The sequence below is a fragment of the Diplotaxodon limnothrissa genome, linkage group LG15, assembly GCF_057381915.1.
Source record: "Diplotaxodon limnothrissa isolate DT_005_m linkage group LG15, D_limnothrissa_male_GT1.1, whole genome shotgun sequence".
In the NCBI taxonomy this organism is placed as follows: Eukaryota; Metazoa; Chordata; class Actinopteri; order Cichliformes; family Cichlidae; genus Diplotaxodon; species Diplotaxodon limnothrissa.
This window is the reverse complement of record NC_140610.1, coordinates 27199760-27219619: the sequence shown is the minus strand read 5'-3', so window position 1 is coordinate 27219619 and position 19860 is coordinate 27199760. Positions and strand designations below refer to the sequence as shown.

Sequence of the window (19860 nt, the reverse complement as noted above, 5' to 3'; positions counted from 1 at the left end):
TGAAGTGCTTCATCAACAGCTCTGTTGTCACTTAATTAAGGCTTTTTAAACCTGCGATCCAGTAATGCAGTTTCTGAGAGGGTAGTGTTGAACTCCATATGCAGAAATGTTTGGTCCATGGCTGAATAAAGAGGTGCAACCAATTCCAACCAATCATGCTGTGTGTGATGTATGTGGGAGGACAGTGGCAACACAATAAACCTTGTTTAAAAAAATTGGGGAGCCGGCTCTCACTTGATGGAAGTTGGCTCTTAGAGTCGATGCTTTTGCACATGACACATCACTATTCAGAACTAATCTTATCTGTTCCACGGTCTAAATTTGGTAGGGACAGAGCCTTTCTGTGGCAAGTCCCAGACTCTGGAGTAGTCGGCCTCTAAATATTAGGTCTGCACAAATGCTGGAACATTTTCAGTCTTTACTGAAGACAAATACTTTTGACTGGCTTTTAGCACACGTCGATGCACTTTTTGCAGCATGAGATGTTTGAAATGTGCAATACAAATAAACTTGACATTGACCTTGACAATAGCTACCGTAACTACAGTTATTGTGTTCCAGTGAGTCCTGTAGACTGACAGAGTTACAGAGTTTGTCTCTCAGCTGGTTCTTTGGATGCTTTTAACCCCAGTAAGGACTCAAGACTCTCAGTGTTGGTAGTGAAATTTGTTTCTTTGATAATTGTGTGTTTTTACAGTCCATTCCACCCCCCTCCTCGGCAGCGGCGCCACGGACTACACCTCCGTCACAGTGTTGTTCTGTGTTCATCTGCAACCCAGACTACAAATCTCTCTGTAAGTCTTTCAGACCGATAGATGTCAGTGACTTTGTTCCTCAGCTCTTTCTTTAGTTGGTTGTGTGATGTGCTGCTGTTTGAGATCTGCTCCACTTTGTTACACAGCCTGAAAGTTACATGTCTGGAAGTAGTCAGGCCTGGGTGTGACAGTGAAAGTCAGCTTTCAAAAAGTTGCGGTTAAGCACAGTTAACTCATAATTTAATGGCTCTGCATGTGAGGACCCAGGAGAGCTCTATCCCTATCTCTGATGTCCAAACTTAGCCCAACATTACTCAGGTTGAGCCTTCACAATGAAACCAAAACAGACCAATCAAAACACAAAAAGTGAATATCCTGCACTAAACGCCAGCAACCGAGACAGTTTTCTTATTCTGTGTTATTCTATCCATTTTCTTCCGCTTATCCTGTGCCAGGTCACTGTGGCAGCAGCCTAAGCAGAGAAGCCCAGACCTCCCTCTCCCCGACCACCTCCTCCAGCTTGTCTGAAGGGAACACCAAGGTGTTTCCAGGCCAGCTGAGAGATATAATCTCTCCAGTGTGTCCTGGGTCTGCCCCGGGGCCTCCCCCCAGTGGGACTTTCCCAGAACACCTTACCCGTACAACGATTGTATTAGTAGGGTGGCTGCAGCTCAGGTGTCAGAGCAGGTCACTTACTAAACGGAAGGTTGGTAGTTTAATCCCATTCTGCTCCTGTCTGCATGCCAAATATCCTTGGGCAAGATACTAACCCCATGTTGCTCTCCGATGCATTCATCAGAATACGAATGCGTGTGAGTGTTAAATAGGATTGAATGGCCTCTAGCAATGGGCCAAAAACCCCATATTCCCGAAGCACCTCCCACACTCCGAAGGACAGTATTAAATGCCTTCTCCAAGTCCACAAAACACATGTAGACTAGTTCGGCAAACTCCCATGCACCCTCAAGTATCCAGTGTTCAGTGTTTCACGACCAGGACAAAAACAGCATTGTTCCTTTTTTACCCGAGGTTCGACTAACGGATGGACTCTCCTTTCCAGCATCCTGGCATAGACTTTTCCAGGGAGGGGTGTGATCCCCGTATAGTTGAAACACACCCTCTGGTCCCCCTTCTTAAAGATGGGAATCACCACCCCTGTCTGCCAATCCAGAGGTACTGCCCGTGATCTCTCCGCAACACTGCAGAGAAGTGTCAACCAAGACAGCCCTCAGGGCGGACCTCATCCACCCCAGAGCCTCTGCCACCAAGGAGTTATTTAACTGCCTCAGTCACCTCAACCCACAGCATGTCTTTATCTTGTTTTCCTTCTCTCACCCCAACCGGTCACAGCAGATGGCCGCCCCTCCCTGAGCCTGGCTCTGCCGGAGGTTTCTTCCTGTTAAAAGGGAGTTTTTCCTTCCCACTGTCGCCAAAGTGCTTGCTCATAGGGGGGTCATATGATTGTTGGGTTTTTCTCTGTATCTATTATTGTACAGTATAAAGCACCTTGAGGCGACTGTTGTTGTGATTTGGTGCTATATAAATAAAATTGAATTGAATTGAATTGAACCCAGAGATAGGTGAGCTGTCCTCTAGCCGTCCACAGGGGATTAAGGAGGTCCTCGACGTATTCCTTCTATCAGGGCCTCAGTGCCTGCCCGCTGCGCGGCACACAATGCACCCAACCCCTACGGCGCCTCCTGCAGGTGGTGGGCCAGCAGGAGGATGGGCCTATGTCCCTTTTCTGGGCTGTGCCTGGCCGGGCCCCATGGACTAAGCCCTGGCCACCAAAAGCTCACCCTCGGGCAGCCTCCCCACTGTCCCTGATCCCTGGGACACACAAACCCCTCCAAAATGATAAGGTAGTGATTTGCGGAGTGGTGCTGTATGTAATGTGTAATTTTAAATGTAATAAATGTCATTTTTACCTTCCAGTGTAAAGCACCTTGAGGTGGCTGTTGTTGTGATTCAGAGCTATATGAATAAAACTGAATCGATTTTGCAAATCTTCTTTTGACTGATTTATGAAATATTCCAACAAAGTATAATAAAATATTACTGAAATGTTTTACTTCACAGGAAAGTTTACTGTTACAGATTTATTGAGACCATCTAGTGTATGTGAGTTCCATTTATACTCTTTGCATGGTAACTGTGAGGTGTTTGTGCCGCAGACTGAACCTGGACCAAGAGACTAAGAATCAGGCCAACAGCTTCTCAGCTGAAGGATGCAGAGAGGACACTTTCCATCAGGACAAACCAGGATCAGAGAACCCGTGACACTCATCTCTCTTTGAAACTATGGCCGCTGCAGATCCCTCAGCTGACTCTGAACTCGAGTATTTATGTTTAGCTCATCTGAACATATGTGGTCTTAGGAATAAGCATCCTGACGTTGAGAAAATATTAACAGATTCTAACATTCATGTGCTGGCGTTAACTGAAACTCATTTAGACAACAGTGTTAAAAACTCTGAACTACATATAGAGAAATTCAGGTTTTACAGGAAGGATAGAAACAGTAATGGAGGTGGTGTCTGTTTCTATATTCACGATCACATGACAGTTATTCAGCGGTATGACTTGGATCACAAAGATCTCGAGATGATCTGGGTTGAGATTTACCTTCCAGATACCAGACCAGTGTTAGTGGGATGTTGTTACAGACCATCAGGCAGCAAAATAGATTATTTAATTAAAATCTGCAGAAAAATAGAAATGGTGTCAAATGAAGACAAAGACATTTTCCTTCTGGGAGACTTTAACTTTGACTGGTCGAAAGAGTCTACAAAAAAGACAAGGATTGATTTTGTCTCCTCTGTGTGTGGACTGACCCAGATCGTAAAAAAGCCTGCCAGGGCGCACGTGACAAATTCACGATCCACATCAAAATATATTGATCACATCTACACAAATATTCCAGCGCTCTGCTCAGAACCAGACGGTCACCAAGTTAAATCAATCAGTAATCATAAGCTCATCACTGCCACTGTACGAAGAAGAGTCCCCAGAAGCAGAAACTCAGAAACAGATCCCCTCAGTGAACCCTTAAAGTCTCCTCCTGTTCTTTCTGAAGTGTCTCCATCAGAGTTTCTTATTAAAAAGAAGATCATGGAAAACAAACACTGTTCTCTTGAGTTTAGGAAAGTTGAGGATAAGGAAGTTGAGAGGTTGATGTCCGACGTTGATGCTTATGTTCTACAAGCTGCAGCTCCATCCATCTCTGCTCCCATATGTCACATCCTGAACTCGTGCATCCACCGCGGCAAGTTCCCATCAGAGAATCTTGAGAGCTGCGTATTCCGTCCTGATCCGATCCTGGAGAAAGTACTCCTCCAGCAGATGCAGGGATACTTTTATAACAATGAACTTTTCACTCATCATCAAACTCTTGGTGACATAACTGATCATTGGCTCACAGAACTGAAAAAAAAAAGAAAAGTTGGAGTTGTATTCATAGATTTCAGTTCGTCCTCTGATGTCATCAGTCCTAATCTGCTGCTTCCCAAACTGAAGTCTTACCATTTCTCAGATTCGGCTATTTCTATAATGAGAAGTTTTCTCTCTGATGGAAACAGCTGCTCATGTCGCTGGACAGACACTCACTGTGAGATGCCACGAGGAAGCTGCATGACTCACTTCCTGTTCTCTGTTTATACAAACGATCTGAAAGTTGCTTTAAAAAGTGCTCATGTTGTTGTGAGTAACAGTAAGCTGATGATGTATCACTCAGAAAAAAAGCACCAGGATTTACAGGAATTGTTGAGAGATGAATCAGAAATTGTGCGTGGCTGGCTCAGAGAAAACAGCATGGTTTTAAAGACGTTCACATCAACAGTAATCAGAACCACGACGCAGGTGAAGAAAATACAAACACTCCTCAGAGCCACACTCAGTGTAAATGTGCATGAGTTTAACTGGATCGGAATATTAGAATCAGAATCAGAATCAGAATCAGAAACTTTATTGTCATTGTCATGAGAACAACGAAATTAAGAATGGTCCCCGATCATTGCATCATCCCTAGCAATATCAAAATATAAATAAAACAATAAAATTCAATAAATAAAATAGATAGAATACTTAAAATACTAATAAGATATAACAGTAAAACATTCACATACATTCCCACACACATGCTTCAGACCGTGCATAGATTAACACAAGAGTGGCGTGATGGACATTTTTTTGTAGTATTCAGATGTGTTATTGCAGTTGGATAACAGCTGTGTTTGAGTCTATTAGTCCTTGCTCTGATTGCCCTGTACCGTCTGCCTGAGGGCAACAGTTCGAACAGGGAGTGGCCAGGATGTGAGGTGTCTTTTATGATGTTTTGGGCCTTTTTAAAACAGTGGGCGTTGTGTAGAACTTCCAGTGTGGGGAGAGGGCAGCCAGTGATCTTTTGGGCGGTGTTAATGATCCCTTGGAGTGCTTTCCTCTGAGCCCCTGTGCAGCTAGTGTACCAGATGCATATGCAGTAAGTTAGAACACTCTCAATGGTGGCTCTGTAGAAGGACACCAGCAGTCTCTGTGTGATGTTATTCCTCCTGAGAATTCTCAGGAAGTACAGTCTCTGTTGGGCCTTTTTCAGCAGCTCGGAGGTGTTCACACTCCAGGAAAGGTTCTCCTCTATATTGACTCCCAGGAAGCGGAAGCTTGCCACCCTTTCTACACAGTCCCCATTTATGAATAGTGGTTTTAGGAGTTTTACTGCACGATGCTCCTCATCTGGTTTGGACATCTTAATGAAATCTTTCTGAAAGAAAAGCTTTGGTTTGAAAAGGAAGTGCTGTACAGTTTGCTCCTCCCCCTTTTCAATGTAAATATTTATTCTCTCATTTGAGTCTCTTCAGAAGTGGAGAATTTTGTACTCTACCAGTCTGCACCCTGGAAGTCTGTCTGGTGAGATATTTAATTATAGAGGTGATTTATTAGATTATTAAGAATGAGAAAATATTGAAAGGTTGTTGACTTTCGAAGCCAGTGTGTTTTAACTACTCTCTTCATATTTTAATGGTCATTTTATCACTTAATGTGCTTTTCTGTGGTTACATAATTTTATCACTTTCTTTATTTGTGCGCTTCGAAGAAGCAGTGACCAGCAGAGTGTGTGTGTGTGTGTGTGTGTGTGTGTGTGTGTGTGTGTGTGTGTGTGTGTGTGTGTGTGCACAGAGAATGAAATAAAATAGGAAAATGGACATTTTGGGATGGATGTGATTTTTACTGCAGTAGTCTGTTAGGGTCAGGGGTCACTGCCTCTGTTGAATCATGTTCCTTGTTTTTGTAAAAAAAAATATATGTGCTCATAAAAAATAAAAAAAAAACAACTCCTCAAAACTTCTTCTTTTTATTGTTGTGGGTCTTCACCTTACAATTTAAACCGTCTAGGCATTATATCAATAAAATTAAATTCTTCTTCTCCCAGCCGTTCACTCCAGAGCAGGATGCTCTTCTGCAAGTGCTCAGAGCATCCTGCTCACTGAAAATCTGAACACCAGACTGTGTTGAAGAATGAAGATTTGTACAAACTTTGTTTTTGCCTCATGTGCTGTATTTACATGATGTTAGCATGTTTCAATAAACCACTGCACCTATTTCCCGCTCAACACTTTTGCATAGTACTGTATATCCATTAGTCAGGTTCATGGTCCCTGGGTATAACATGGAAGTACTCAGTAGAGAAGTGAAAACTGGAGATCAGCCTTCTGTTACTACAGTAACATCACAGCAGCCCCGTTATTGGTCACATGATGTCATTAAAATGCTCCAAAGGCCAATAGCACAGACAGGGTCCAGAGGTCCAGTTCAGCTGAAGCTAGCAGACAGATAGTAGCTACAGCTGCCTGTGTCACCATCCACGTGTCAGTCACAGAGGTCACGCCCCTAATAATGAAAAACAGTCAGAGGTTTTACAGAGAGGTGGAGGAGGCGGTGTTTTTGATTAGAGGGCAGGTTGTAAATAAATTTAAACCTGTTCATTTATTAGTGACTTTATGTTGTTTTCATGTTTAGAGTGAAATCAAACTTTGGCTGTCACAGCTTTATTTTACAGAAGTAAACAAACCCATTCATTCTTTCACATCCGAAGCGTGTCAGGTGTTTTTAAATGTATGTGCTTTAAATGATCGTGGAATCACTGAAGCCAGCGGAGATGATCTAACTAAAACATGGAAAAGAAACCGAAACCAGAGACTGAAAATCCAGAAATATCAGAGTGAGGGTTCTACATGTGACGTGAATCCAGTGTGAACACATGTGTCTGAGCTACACCACCTCCACCATTCACAGCAGCTTCGTGAGCCAACACGAAGGTGGAGGAGGGGCTACTATAATTAACTGCGGGAGTAAGAACAACTGAGCACAGCTATTGATGAGGCAGCTAACTCCCAACCCCTGACCCTTCCTGACGGTGCCGTTCTGCTGCCGCTCGTGAGCACTGTGTGTAGGAGCATACCACAGCTGGAGCTGTGTGTCAGGCCCAGATGTTTCCAGTTAATGTCTTTAAATCTCAAACAGACGGGGAAAGAAGGAGGCGCAATCATAATTGGACATTTCAGACTCATTCAAAGGACAAATGTCCTGGAGAATCATTGGAGGTGGGGGTCAGGGTGTTGGCTGGAAGGTGGAAGATGATTAAAGTTGACCTTGAGCCTGAGGGAGAGAAAACTAAGATGGATGGATGAGAACTAATGATAGAGGACCAGACAAAAGGAAATCAATAACCAGCAGATCAATAGCAGCTTAATTTTTTAAAAGCCCTGAAGGTCTGAGGTCATCTGGGTGTCACAGTTTGTACACTGTCCACTTCTTACTGGCCAGAGTTGCAGTGAATGGTATGGGTCGACCCCACAGACGGAGGCGGCTGATTCCTCCGTCCGGAGCGATGATAAGTCGGACGTGGGTGACAGGATGGCTCAGTTTCAGCTCCATCTTGCCGTAGTGATGAATGTGATGAGGGCGGAGCTGCAGAGAGGTAGGAGGCGGTGAGGAAGAGGATGAGAGGGTGAAAATGATTTAACAGGTGACAAAGGTTACCTTCTGAGGAGGGAGAAGGACCCTCCATTTCCCAGAATTCCACCTACTGCCGATACACTGAGCCTTCTCCTCAGGGGTCAAAGTGCATGCCTCGATCCTGCATGAGTCTGGGAAGTTTCCTGGAGAGGAAAGTGTCAGGCTGAAGAGCTAAGTTTGTTTTTAAAGGAAAGAAAAGCAGCACTGACGTGTCTCCACCTTTGAAGTGGTTGGTGTCGACCTCAACGCTGCTGATCAGTCCGGGATGACCGAGACGAAACACCGCCCACTCCCAGCCGGGAACCTGCAGGATCCCACGCTGGTCTGCCTGCAAGATTTGCAGCAGGGAAGCATTTAACCCACATCTATAATGTAATAATATTTATGTTCACGGTTGGAGAAACAAGAAGTTAATAATATTATATCATTATAGTACAATGAATTGTGACACTGAGGACAGCTTGAAAAGAAAGTGGAAACCTTTCTAATGAAATGAAACATTTTAGAGAGAGAGAGGACTCTCTGACAAGCAAGGAAACTGTTGGTAGTAAATGAAGTCAATCAGAAATTGATGTTTTTCACTGTGTAGACACTGCTGGAGGACATTTTGTCTTTTTTGCTATGTGAAGAGTTTTTATAAAGGTGTCAGGAGAGTGCACCACTTTTACTTCTGTGGGATTTAACCTTTATAAATGTGTAAAGGTTAGAAACTTTAAAGACTTTTCCTTATTTCCTCTCATGTTCCTCCAGTTCAGTGGTTTCACACAGTTTTTTCTGCTCTTGGATCTTTATGATGTCGGAGAAACGTGCTGTCAAAAATCCTTTGGGCCAGCCAATCAGAATAAAGCTGGCTGTGAATCATGTACAGCTGCTTTAACGTATAGAGCCGGAGATGTGACATTAGTGTTGTCAGCGTGCACACCTGCAGTTTTTTGGGTCGGTCCAGTCTGCGGGCCGTTTCCCATCCATCGGCCATGTTGGCAGCTCGACCAAGTCCTGCAAACACAGCACACCAGTTTGACCAGAGCTCCCAGCTCACTCACAACAGAGACATTCAACCCAATATTATCAATATATATATTATATTGAAATACAGATTATTGTACTATCTGATGTTAACCAATCATATTGCGTGGATGCCCAAAGTGGGCGTCACTGTAGCCGAGGCAGACTCCTCCATTGGTCAGAGCCACTAGGTCAACATCCTGATTAGTGGAGACAGATGACCAGTCCCTCAGCCCAACACCGTACACCCGCAGTCTGGCTATGCCTCCATCTGAAACACAGTATATTGTAGATGCATATAAAGTTGCACAGAGCATGTGTGTGTGTGTGTGTGTGTGTGTGTGTGTGTGTGTGTGTGTACCTGGGTACATGTTGAGGCGCAGGTGTGTCACTCTCCTGCTGAAGCTGACTTTGAAGTAGTTATGGCAGCAGTCCGAGTATCCAGGCTGCAGCTGCGACACACTAACCAGCTCTGGCCACACCTCTGATCCCAGCTGTCAATCAAACACAGTAAATGACATCATTCAGTGAACATCCAGGTCAGACACGCCCACATGGCACAGGTGTTCACCTAATCAGCAGCCACACCAGGGGCGATTTTAGCCCATTTTTGAATCAATGAATCAAAGCACCCCCAAAGATTATTTACTGTTTGTGTGACACACTACTAAAAATATAAAAAGCATTCAGTACTTGTTTGAGACATAACATTTTAACAACAAAAGTATAGATAACACCCCCCAAATGGTTTGTTCCAGCTCTCCCCTCTAGCGCCCTGATGGTGGCTGAGACACAGCGGAGCAGAGGTGTAAGTGCCTGGCTTAAAACAGGACATATTAGCTGCATTTAACCTTCAGTTACTCTTTATATAGTTAGGTAGGAGTCAGACCATGTTTCTTTTTAGCTGAAAAACATTACACCAGGTAGCCTGCAGTGTTGGAAATGTGTTTTCCAACGATGTTTGCTACCCTACAATCCGTCCTGCTCTGTAGTAAAATCAGCGGCATTTGACTGTCCTGTTGCTCCCATTGAAATTTATATAGCCTATTTAAAATCTAAAACTTAAAATTATCTGTAGTCTACTGTTGTTGCCACTTTCCTGTTTGAAATGGAGAAGTTGGTTATTTTGTCATATGTGCATGTGCCAAGATTAAACCCAGGAGCAACATTCAGGTAAAAGTGTAAGATCAAAAGATCCGTCAATCAAGAATAATGTTGGATCAGTGTTTCAATATTTATATCTTTTATTAGATGTTCATGTGGTTTGGTTATTTGCCTTTTGGTTGAAAGTACACTGAGAGAGGACTTTTTTTTTATTAGTGGTCTTAATAGTATTTGTTTTTTAATATTAATGTAATTTTTTACATCTAATTAATACAATCTATTTGTGTATGATTGTCAGTCCAAAGAGGGAGAGAAGAAAGAGGGGAACGTGAGAAGAAAGTACAAGGTCAGGAAGAACCAGATAAGAAAACAGACAGGGAACAGTGACAGGCAAAACAGAAACTGTTAAACTGCTTGAGAGAGTTAATGACAAAAAGTGATAGACAGATTTGCCAACCTCAAGGTGAGGCGACATAGGTTAAAATAAAACAAAAAATCTGCAGAGCCTGCAGTAAAGATCTTTTCATACATTGAATACATTGTACCATAGGCAAAGTTGCCTCCATTTTTATAATTTTATTTATCAATATTTTGTACATTTGTACATTTCAAGGACTCTATTTTTGGAGTGTATTTTTATGTATCTGTATTATATTATACATACACATTAAAAGTGAATCTCTGTCCAAAAAATGCACTCTGTTTACATCTTACTCACTATGATCATCATTCATCATTTTCCCCCAGTAATTAAGGTTAGGATATGTTTTTTTTTTTTTATTCCAATCCATTCTTCGTTTGCAGCATTTAAATAACCTTTATCTGATTTGATGATTTTGTTACTGACTTTTAAAATAGTGTTTTGCTTTTCTTTCTCAAAAATGGGGATTCAATTGTGTTAAAATGTACAAAACAGTGATGTCATGTTTTGTGACGAGGACCCAGGCACAGGGAGACTTGATGAATTTAAGAATCTTATGATTTAATAAAGAAATTTGCAGACTTACTCAGAGATGGTAAAATTATGATGACTGATAACGGAGACGAAGACAACAGACGATGAGGACAGGGAGGAACAGGGGTTTAAATGCACCAAGGAGACAGTCATAGAGAACTTGGGACAACTGGAGACATTTAAGGATGCAGGGACTGACAGACACGGGGAAGACGTCTCATCGTGACGAGTAAAGTCTATCTTGCCTGGCTGGGCAGCTCTCTAGGTGCTCAGCACCCCCAAAGCTCTGATCCTAGAATCGCCCCTGAGCCATACATATAGTCATGTGAAAAAGACATTCTACTCAGGTCTTTATGGTATCCTGACGATGAATTAATGACTGATTGACGATTAGGAGCTCTCCGCTTTTCACATGGCTGCAGATAAACCGACCATAGCTGTCAATTCAGCACATCACTCTTGTTTTAAATATTTGTTTAGCTGGGGCTGACTACAGTGTCGGTGATCACATGAAGCGCCTTGAGGCGACTTTTGTTGTGATTTGGCGCTATATAAATAAAATTGAATTGAATTGAATTGAATCACATGAAGGTCACTGTTACCTTGGCAACAGCTGCCATCTGACTATCGGAGGCAGCCATGCCAGTTCGGTCTCCTTCCAGGGTGAAAGGAGACTCCTGGTCTGGGAGAACAACAGGAAGTGTTTCATTGAAGCTATTTAGATATGGAAAAGTTTAAAGTACGTTATTGGGCAATGCGACGATGATGACGATGATGACATACCCAGACAGCCGGCCTGGATGGAGATGTAGGGTGAGTGGTTTCCTGTGAAGAAGGACGTGTCGACATCAAAGCCATGGATCAAACCTGGGACTCCCAGCTGGATAATGCACCAGTCGTGACCTTCAACCAAGCAACAAGCAAACACAATGATGATTGGTTCACTTCTCAGTAAAAAAGGAAAAAAGGAAAAGAATGGATGGATGAAACACAGACACAAATAACAGGGGGAAATGATTGAGGAAGATGAGACGGGAAATACAGAGGGAACAGTTAAACTCTAACACAATCACAGATCAAACTAAGAAAACTAAAATAAACAAAATGTTAAAAGTAAAAAAAACAAAAACAAAACCCAAGTGTAAGAAATGTTGGAGCTTAGGCTCAGAAAACCCAGAAGAGAGTAAAAGAAAGCACCGCGTCAGAAAACGGGTCCGCTTGTGAAAATTCAGGGTACTAACCAGGTGTTCTCTTCCTCCTCGTCTCCCATCCGTCCATCCACTTTCCAAACTCGGTGAAGGCAGATGTGATGAACTGTGGCGGCTCTCTCTGTACACTCAAAAAATGAATGAGGTGGATTGTTCAGTGTATATTAATTATTTATTTTCATTTTACTTAAAATATATGTTTTTGTTAAGTTAAAATATGTTTTTTTAATCAAGTCTACGTAATTTTGTCTATTATTGTCTGTACAGAATACTAACGTGTTACTTGATGGCATAACATTTAAGTTAATTAGGATCAATATACTTCGTATATTCACAAGGTGGCAGTAATGCAAAAACAGTTGTAATAAAACCGCGAAGAACAACAAGGTTTCACGGCAAGACTTCAAATTTAACTTAAAAACATTGTTTTTGGCGGCAAGCTGCTGTTTCTTTTTTGAGATGTAAGACCACGTTTTTCTTTGACTATGTTGTGTAGTATCTACATGTTGAGCGTGGTTATATTTTGCGTTTGTCTTACAAGAGATGTTATATAGTTTGCGTGCCCCAGTTTTACTGGGTCCTGGATAAGTTAGATATGTCTGCTTTCATCCTGCCAAGCCTTGTTATTGTAACACGGAACCGTGAGACCACTGGGCAGGTGGTGTGTATAGGTTTACATGGTAACAGATGAAGTATCCCCCTCACAGAGCAAACCTGGGCTTAAGATGAAATATAATATTACAAGGGATGAAATTTAGTGTGCCTGTTTATCTCAGGCTATTGCAAACAACTATATTAACTGCTTACATGTTAACATGTTATTTTGTGTGTATTTTAGTTGATGATGGTTGTATAGTGTATAATATAAAGACAGCATAAACAGTGTACTGTCAGTGTAGAGATTAAATCAGGCAGGACAACTCAGGAAACATTTGCTCACATCAGGTTGAATCCACATGTGTACATCCACAAAGAGCAGCAGGCCAGCTGATCACAGCCCGTACACTAAGAAAATCTGGTGAAGCTTTCAATAGAAATTATTGAGAGATATGATGATTTTCCCCACACTGAGATCCCCCCACCGCTCCTCCCCTGGCCACTTCCACGCCACCTCCACTTTAACCCCTGACTGTACAAATTTTCCTGTTTAGAGGTAGAGGTAAAGTCACCCTCTACAATGAAGGAAACAGAAAATAGAAATATATTTTTCTTTTCCTTCTGATTCATGATTTAATTCAATTAGGATTAAAGGTTAGAGTAAAGTCTGTTTTTCCATCTACTGATATTATTTTATTATTATATTAATATAGCACAGTTCAGTTAGCTTTGCACAAAAATAGAAACGTCCTTCAAAGAGCTGCTTTTACTTTCTTACTTTGAGTGTATTTCAGAGCCAGTACTTTTTAATTTTACTTGGGTAAAGAGGCTGAATCAGTACTTTTACTGCAGTATTTTTAACAATAGTATCTGTACTTCTACTTTAGTACAGAATGTGTGTACTTTTGCCACCTCTGAATGCCTTTAAAAGCTTTAAAAAATATTTAAAGATAACTCTGTTAATGTCTTATAATTATCCAGCTCATTTTGAGTCACCTGCATAAAGAACTTTATCATTAGAAAGAATCGTGCCATACACCTGCTGCTATGTCCAGTTCATCACTGTGTGAATATGCTGTCCTCCATCCTAATGTGGATTCTTCCACTGCTAAAAATAGTGCCTTAGAAACTGTTTTCTAAACATTTTAGACTGGAAAGAACAGGCATAAGCTGTTAAACAAATATTCAACTCTTTTAAATAAAGCTGGGTGTGAGGTGTTTTTAATGATGTGAAATATGAATCACTGGGCTCAGAGCTTCAGGCAGGGGAAGAAACAGTGGACTGCTCCTTTAACGTGAATGTCACTGATGCTGATGAGTGGAGTTATTTTACCTTCAGCAGGTTTCTCGCTGGGGCAAACCATTCGTCTGTGGCAAAAATTACCTGAAAGAAAAAAATTGTTTTGCTAACACAAACAGCTTCAATGTGATAACACAGAGAACTGAACAGAGTTAAAGCGGTGATTAAACATTACGCTAACAGAAACTGAGTGAACAGCTAGCTGGCCTCTTTCCTGAGCAGCAGGAGAGAAAATATTTAGACGGTTAACTGAGTTAAAGTCAATGTACGTAAAAATTATTTTAAAAAATGCATTAGACCTGTTTGTGATCATTTTATGTATTTTTGTGTTTTAAGCCCATTAAAACTCTTTTTGTGTCTTCTTCTATGTCTGTTGTCATATTATACTGAACAAATGTTAGGAGCCCTGATTTTATTCACAATTTATTAATTTACTATAAATTACATACTATAATGAAAGATTACAAACTGCAATATAATTCATGTGTTTTCATTGTGTCTTTCGTATATTATATTACTGACTTTACATTGTTTTCATATCAGGCTGTGGTTTCAAACAGTTGTAATGAGTGGAGTGAGTGAACCTGCCCACAGCAGCAGCGTGAACATACTCGTGGTGACTCACCTTCCCTCCGACCGTCTCACAGCCCAGATCGTTGAACTGCAGGAAGTCGGGCTCTGCACACGCCTTTCTTGCCATCCTCCTCTCCGCCATACTGACCTTTCCTTGACTTTCCACTAAGACAAGAACACAAAACTTGATGCAGCCGCTGTCTGCCAACCTACTTGCGCAGCCGCTGCCCTGCAGCACAAAGTTCAGCGTTTGCTCGGCCAGACAGCAGCTGTTTGCTCACACTGTCACTCATTTACCTGCATATCTACAGCTTTGTTAACTCACCTGAAACAGACACAGTTTGACCAGTGCAGTCAGTTTGGCCGACACAAACACACAACTACAGGTGAACAGAAACCTATAAAGACAAATTCCTACCTACAAAATCATGAGCAAAACACACTGCAGCAGTTCTCCAATCACACTGGAGCTGATAAAGTAAAGAGAGCTGACCCAGGAGTTTGTGGAAGTGCCTCCAGATCGGTGCTGGGGAAACCAAAGGACTGGTGGTGAACTTCCACAACTGTGATCAATCTCAAACAGTGTTGGTCAAGTTACTTGAAAAAAGTAATCAGTAACTAATTACTGATTACTTCCCCAAAAAAGTAATCCCGTTACTTTACTGATTACTTATTTTCAAAAGTAATTAATTACTTAGTTACTTAGTTACTTTTTAAAAACACGATTTACAACCTGAAGAGGTGATAAAGCGATAGATCTTTCAGCCCAATTCTACTTTTTCTACATAATCTATCATACAAAATGTAATCAAATGGAAAAGTCTATTTTTTTAACTTGTTTTATTAGTTTTAATCTTTTAACTTTATGCATCAAGCAAAAATTTAATTATATGCAACATTCTCTGACTTGAATAAATTAGTTTAACATTTAAACCTATTTTCTACACATTCCAGCACATAAAATAAAATATTTTTTGTGTTTACACTCACTCTTTCAAATAGATGCAAGTAAAACACAGCAGAAAATAAATAAAGTCAAAGACTCAGCGGTCCTGTTGCTCTATTTTCACCTGTAAAGCAGGAGTAGGGTAGGCGGAGGTTTACCCTGGTGCAGGTGTGCCGCGGTCAGTTGAAGAATCCGCGACTTTCTCTGTGAGTTTCCCATTACGTCGTTGCGCACTCGGTGCTTGCTTGGAAGTTTAGGGGTTTTTTTCGCTGTAAAAATAAGTTTTCTTCCCACGCACAATGGACGCTAATGTTTTTGTCACTTTTTATGGAATCAAACTCAAAGTAAGGTCAGTACTTCCACGCTTTAAACACTGCACGCTGCACTCTCTCCCACAATCGATATGTGATTCATTGTTGATCTGCACACAGCACGACTCCAGATACTATAGCTCCTCTGAAAAAGAGACCCTCAAATCAGAAGTACTTGATAACCTATATCTGTAATCTGTTGAAAAAATAGATTGTGTACTGTAGTGGTACAATACACAGTGAAGACAACATTCCTCCAAGACCATAGTGCTTCATATAACAGACATATAACAGGGCTAAACAGAAACCTAGGGTTGTTCCTCTTCAGCACTGTTCCTCTTCAGAACTTCAGGTTCTGTCAAGTCAGGTTCTGTCAAGTCATATTTTGTCCACCCAACCACAAAGACTGTAAAAACTGTTCGTCAAGGTGGCAAAGGGCTTAAATCTATTTTTGCTGACACTGTTTTTTCAGAGACTGTTCCTCTGCCTCTCTGTGCCCCCTGTTCTCAGGGTGACTGCGGTCCAGACATCCCCTGCACCTGTATCAGTTTCTCGAGTGAGGGGGCCCAGGGCCCGGTTGGTTCCTGCTCCGGTTTCCAGGCCAGCTGAGGCTCTGCTAGTCTCTACACCTGTACCAGCTGGGGACAGCAGCTGCGCAGCCATTGCCAGTGCCTGTTCCGGCTCCCAGGGTGAGGGTGGCCATTAACCAGTTACCTCCTGCACCCATAACCACCCCTCGGGTGGCAGTGACTGGTGCCCAGTTTGCCCCGGCACCCATACAGGTCCCCAGGGTGAGGCCAACCAGGAAACAGCCCACCTCTGCACCAGTACCTGCTCCTCGGGTGGGAGCAGCTGGTGTCCAGCAGGTGCCTGCACCCATTCCGGCCGTTTCCTTTGTTTTCTTAGGAGAACAAGTAAAGCCGCCTGCTAATCCACCACTTCATCCACCATTACACCCTCTACTTCTGTCACTAGTTCAGTCGCTAGGTCAGTTATTAGCCCAGTCATCTGCTCAGACACCTGCTCAGCTGTCTGGTCAGCCAGAAGTCTGCACCTGCTGGTCCTGCATCTGTTCCAGCTGGGGCCTCTGGAGAGCCGCGCCAGCCATCTGTGCCCGCTGGCGGCTCTGAAGAGTTCATCCAGCTGTCCAATGTTTTGACGCCATCTGCTGGCGACTCTCTGCAGTGTCTACCCAGCTGACTCTGGGGAGTCTGCCCAGCTGTCGTTTGCCTCTGCTGAGGACTCTGGAGAGTCTGTCCAGCCATCAGCTCCACCAACTACTCAACCATCAGATCCACCATCTGCAACAGCCATGATGCCAGCCATCCAACCGCCTATGGCTGCTACGCCGCCATCTGGTCTTGTGCCTTCTGGTCCTGCTCATCCACGGCCTGCACGGCCTGCTCGTCCACGTCCAGCACTACACTGTTGACGGCCACTTTCCAGGCCATTGGCTGAGCATCTTTGCTGTCATTCGCAGCCTCCTTAACTATGTTGCCACCCCCGTTTCCCAAGCGGTGGGCATCTGGACTTCACCTGCCGCTGCTTTACTCACGGCCAGCACCCTGGACTGTCTCATCACTGCCGCTGCCTCCGCAGTCGGCCTTCAGAACTGCTTCGTTGCCACCAATGGCTCCTGAACTGTGTCTGCTTTCCGCGCAGTTGGCACCCTTTATTGTATAGGCCTGGATTCCTGTAATGTCGACAGACAGTGGCACTTGTAGGTTGCTTTGCTTTCACTCTTCTGTCCAGTTCATCCCAAACCAGCTTGATGGGGTTTAAGTCTGGAGACTGTGCTGGCCACTCCATGTTTTCAAGGTTACCATCTTGCTCTTTTTTTCCTGGGGTATCCTGGCATAGCTTGGACTTATGTTTTGGGTCATAATCTTGAAACCCTGACCAACTAGATGCATACAAGAGGGTATTGCATGGCACTACAGAATGCTGGAGTAGCTATTTTGGTTCAGGCCCTGGATACAGCAAAACAGCCCCAGACCATCACACATCCTTCTCTATGTTTGACTGTTGATCCAACAAACCTACTCGATGGCGTGCAAAGATCCTGCATGAACCAAAGATTTCAAATTTGGATTCATCAGTCCATGATACCTTCTTCCAGTCTCCAGTAGTCCAGTGGTGGTGTTTCACGGCCCAGGCAGGCCTCTTTGTCTTATTCTGATGTTTTAGCAATGGCTTTCCTGTCAAACCTGCAGCTCGAAGTCTTCTCTTAACAGTTGAAACTGAGAGTTGCTTACTATGACCACTATTAAACTGTGCTTGAAGCTGTTGTCCTGCGAGCCGCCTATCACGCAAGCTGTTAACTTTCAGTAACTTGTCCTGTGATTCAGTTGTGGTTTTGGGTATGCCAGACCTCTTCCTGTCAGAGTTTGCCCCAGTTTCTGAGTGCCTTTTGATGGTGAAGGAAACTGTACTCACTGACACCTGGACTTTCTTTGCAATTTCTCTGTAGGAGAGACCTACACCTATTTTATAGAGCTATTTTTAAGTGCTATGATGGCCTGTCTGTCTTCCATTGTTAATTGCTTTTTCCTCCCCATTTTTGTAGCAACACACTACTTTCTGCAGTACAATACTGTTCAACTGATGCTCACAAGGGTATGGCACCACAGTGTGTTCCAGCACTGCTTTTATGCAGACAGAGGGGGTGGTATGTAATCCAGAAAAGTTGGAACACCTGTAGGATTTAGTAGCTCCAGCTTTCAAGTCTTGATCAACTTCCATTGCTGCAGAGCAGCTTTAAATTGTTAACCCATGTTGTGTTCTCTGAAAAAGGCCTTTTTGTTTAGTTCTGAAATGTAAATAATTTTTCACTTTTGGGTAACCTTTTTCTACCCTCTGGCAGTTCACCACTTACCTTTGTACCATTTGAACTATTCATTGGACGTGAACAACTTGACTTGCAATAAATAACTGGAAAAATTGGGGTATTCTAAAACTTTTGACTGATAGTGTATGTAATTTAAAAAAAAACCTCTCATCGCTGCTGGTGGTCTATCCTTCAAGCTGAAGGAATATAATATATATAAGAGCTTGCTCTACTTCTTAGGCACCTTTTTGATTGCCCCTTCCTGCAGCTCCGATCATTGGCTAACTTCCTTCCATGCTACTTTGACCTTGGCCTCTAGTCTCCTTCGCCATGGAAGGTACTGCTCCTTGTGGCTGTTTATCTTGTAGTCAAGCATCTCACTGATCACTGCTGATCGGTGATCAGTGAAAAACATTAATACATGACATCTCACAAGTCAGGTTATACGGTCATTTATTGTACATGTTGCCGTGTTTCACATCTTGGCAAATTAAAGCAGAAATAATAAAAACTTTCTTTTAAAAAAATTCAGAGTAAAAATATTGCAGAAAATGAAAATGATGTTGGTGACTGAAGAACAGAACAGTGAAAATATGGGGAAGCTTTCTTTTTTCCTTTTTGTCCTGAAGTGGTACGCACTTTCAAATGCAACCTGTGTTCATTTTAAAACTTTTAGCCAAGTTTAAATGGATAATAACCTTTGACAGAAGAAGAAATATTTTCAAGGGTAAGGACTACTAAGAAAATGAACTTGATGAACGTAAGGAAATGCATTGTCTTTACATGTATGCAGTTGCCATTGACTGGTTTTAGGATTTAAGGGTAGGGGAAGGGTTTGGTTCACATCTACCCTTTTTTATGTAATCTTGACCTACACCCTAATAAGATCTGCTAAAGGAAGAACTATAAATGCATTTAAGAGACTTCATTTGAAAGATAATATTTTCTAGTACTGAAAACATGGCAAAAATGCAATCTTATTCTAATCCTAGTAGGACAAACAATGGATGTATGGAAGCAGATTATTATGTTCTTTAGAATCAGTTGCCATATTCTATACTTTAAGTTAGGAGTTGAAAAACTGCCATTAAAGTTTGATAATCCATGTAGTATGTTTTACTGCATTCTAGAAGGCAGTTGGCCAAAAAGAGCAGTAATCCTCAGAGCCAAACTAGCAATATATAAAAACTTTCAGATCACATCTCTTACTGTATATTAAAGCAGAAAGGAAATGTAATGTGTTGTTTGCTTATCCAGAAATCTTGCTA

The 19860-nt window shown here is 42.3% G+C and overlaps 1 protein-coding gene across 1 annotated transcript; it reads right to left on the bottom strand.

Moving 5' to 3' along the window:
• Positions 1–6091: 6091 nt before the first annotated feature.
• On the bottom strand, positions 6092–14746 carry allc (allantoicase). The gene is made up of 11 exons (XM_085373032.1): positions 14561–14746; positions 13969–14019; positions 12072–12159; positions 11614–11733; positions 11433–11512; positions 9133–9265; positions 8887–9042; positions 8689–8762; positions 7986–8094; positions 7791–7909; positions 6092–7718 (listed from the first exon to the last, which is right to left on the bottom strand). Exons 1-11 carry the CDS (start codon positions 14648–14650, stop codon positions 7539–7541), a joined length of 1200 nt encoding a protein of 399 aa, XP_085229158.1. The 5' UTR covers positions 14651–14746; the 3' UTR covers positions 6092–7538.
• Positions 14747–19860: the final 5114 nt, after the last annotated feature.

Excerpts from the sequence above, each read along its gene's own strand:
- allc (XM_085373032.1), bottom strand. The coding sequence starts at position 14,650 with ATGGCGGAGAGGAGGATGGCAAGAAAGGCGTGTGCAGAGCCCGACTTC. Across the intron at positions 11,734-12,071 it reads GAGGAGGAAGAGAACACCTG|GTCACGACTGGTGCATTATC; the intron begins GTTAGTACCCTG and ends GCTTGGTTGAAG. Across the intron at positions 8,095-8,688 it reads ACCGACCCAAAAAACTGCAG|GCAGACCAGCGTGGGATCCT; the intron begins GTGTGCACGCTG and ends CAAATCTTGCAG.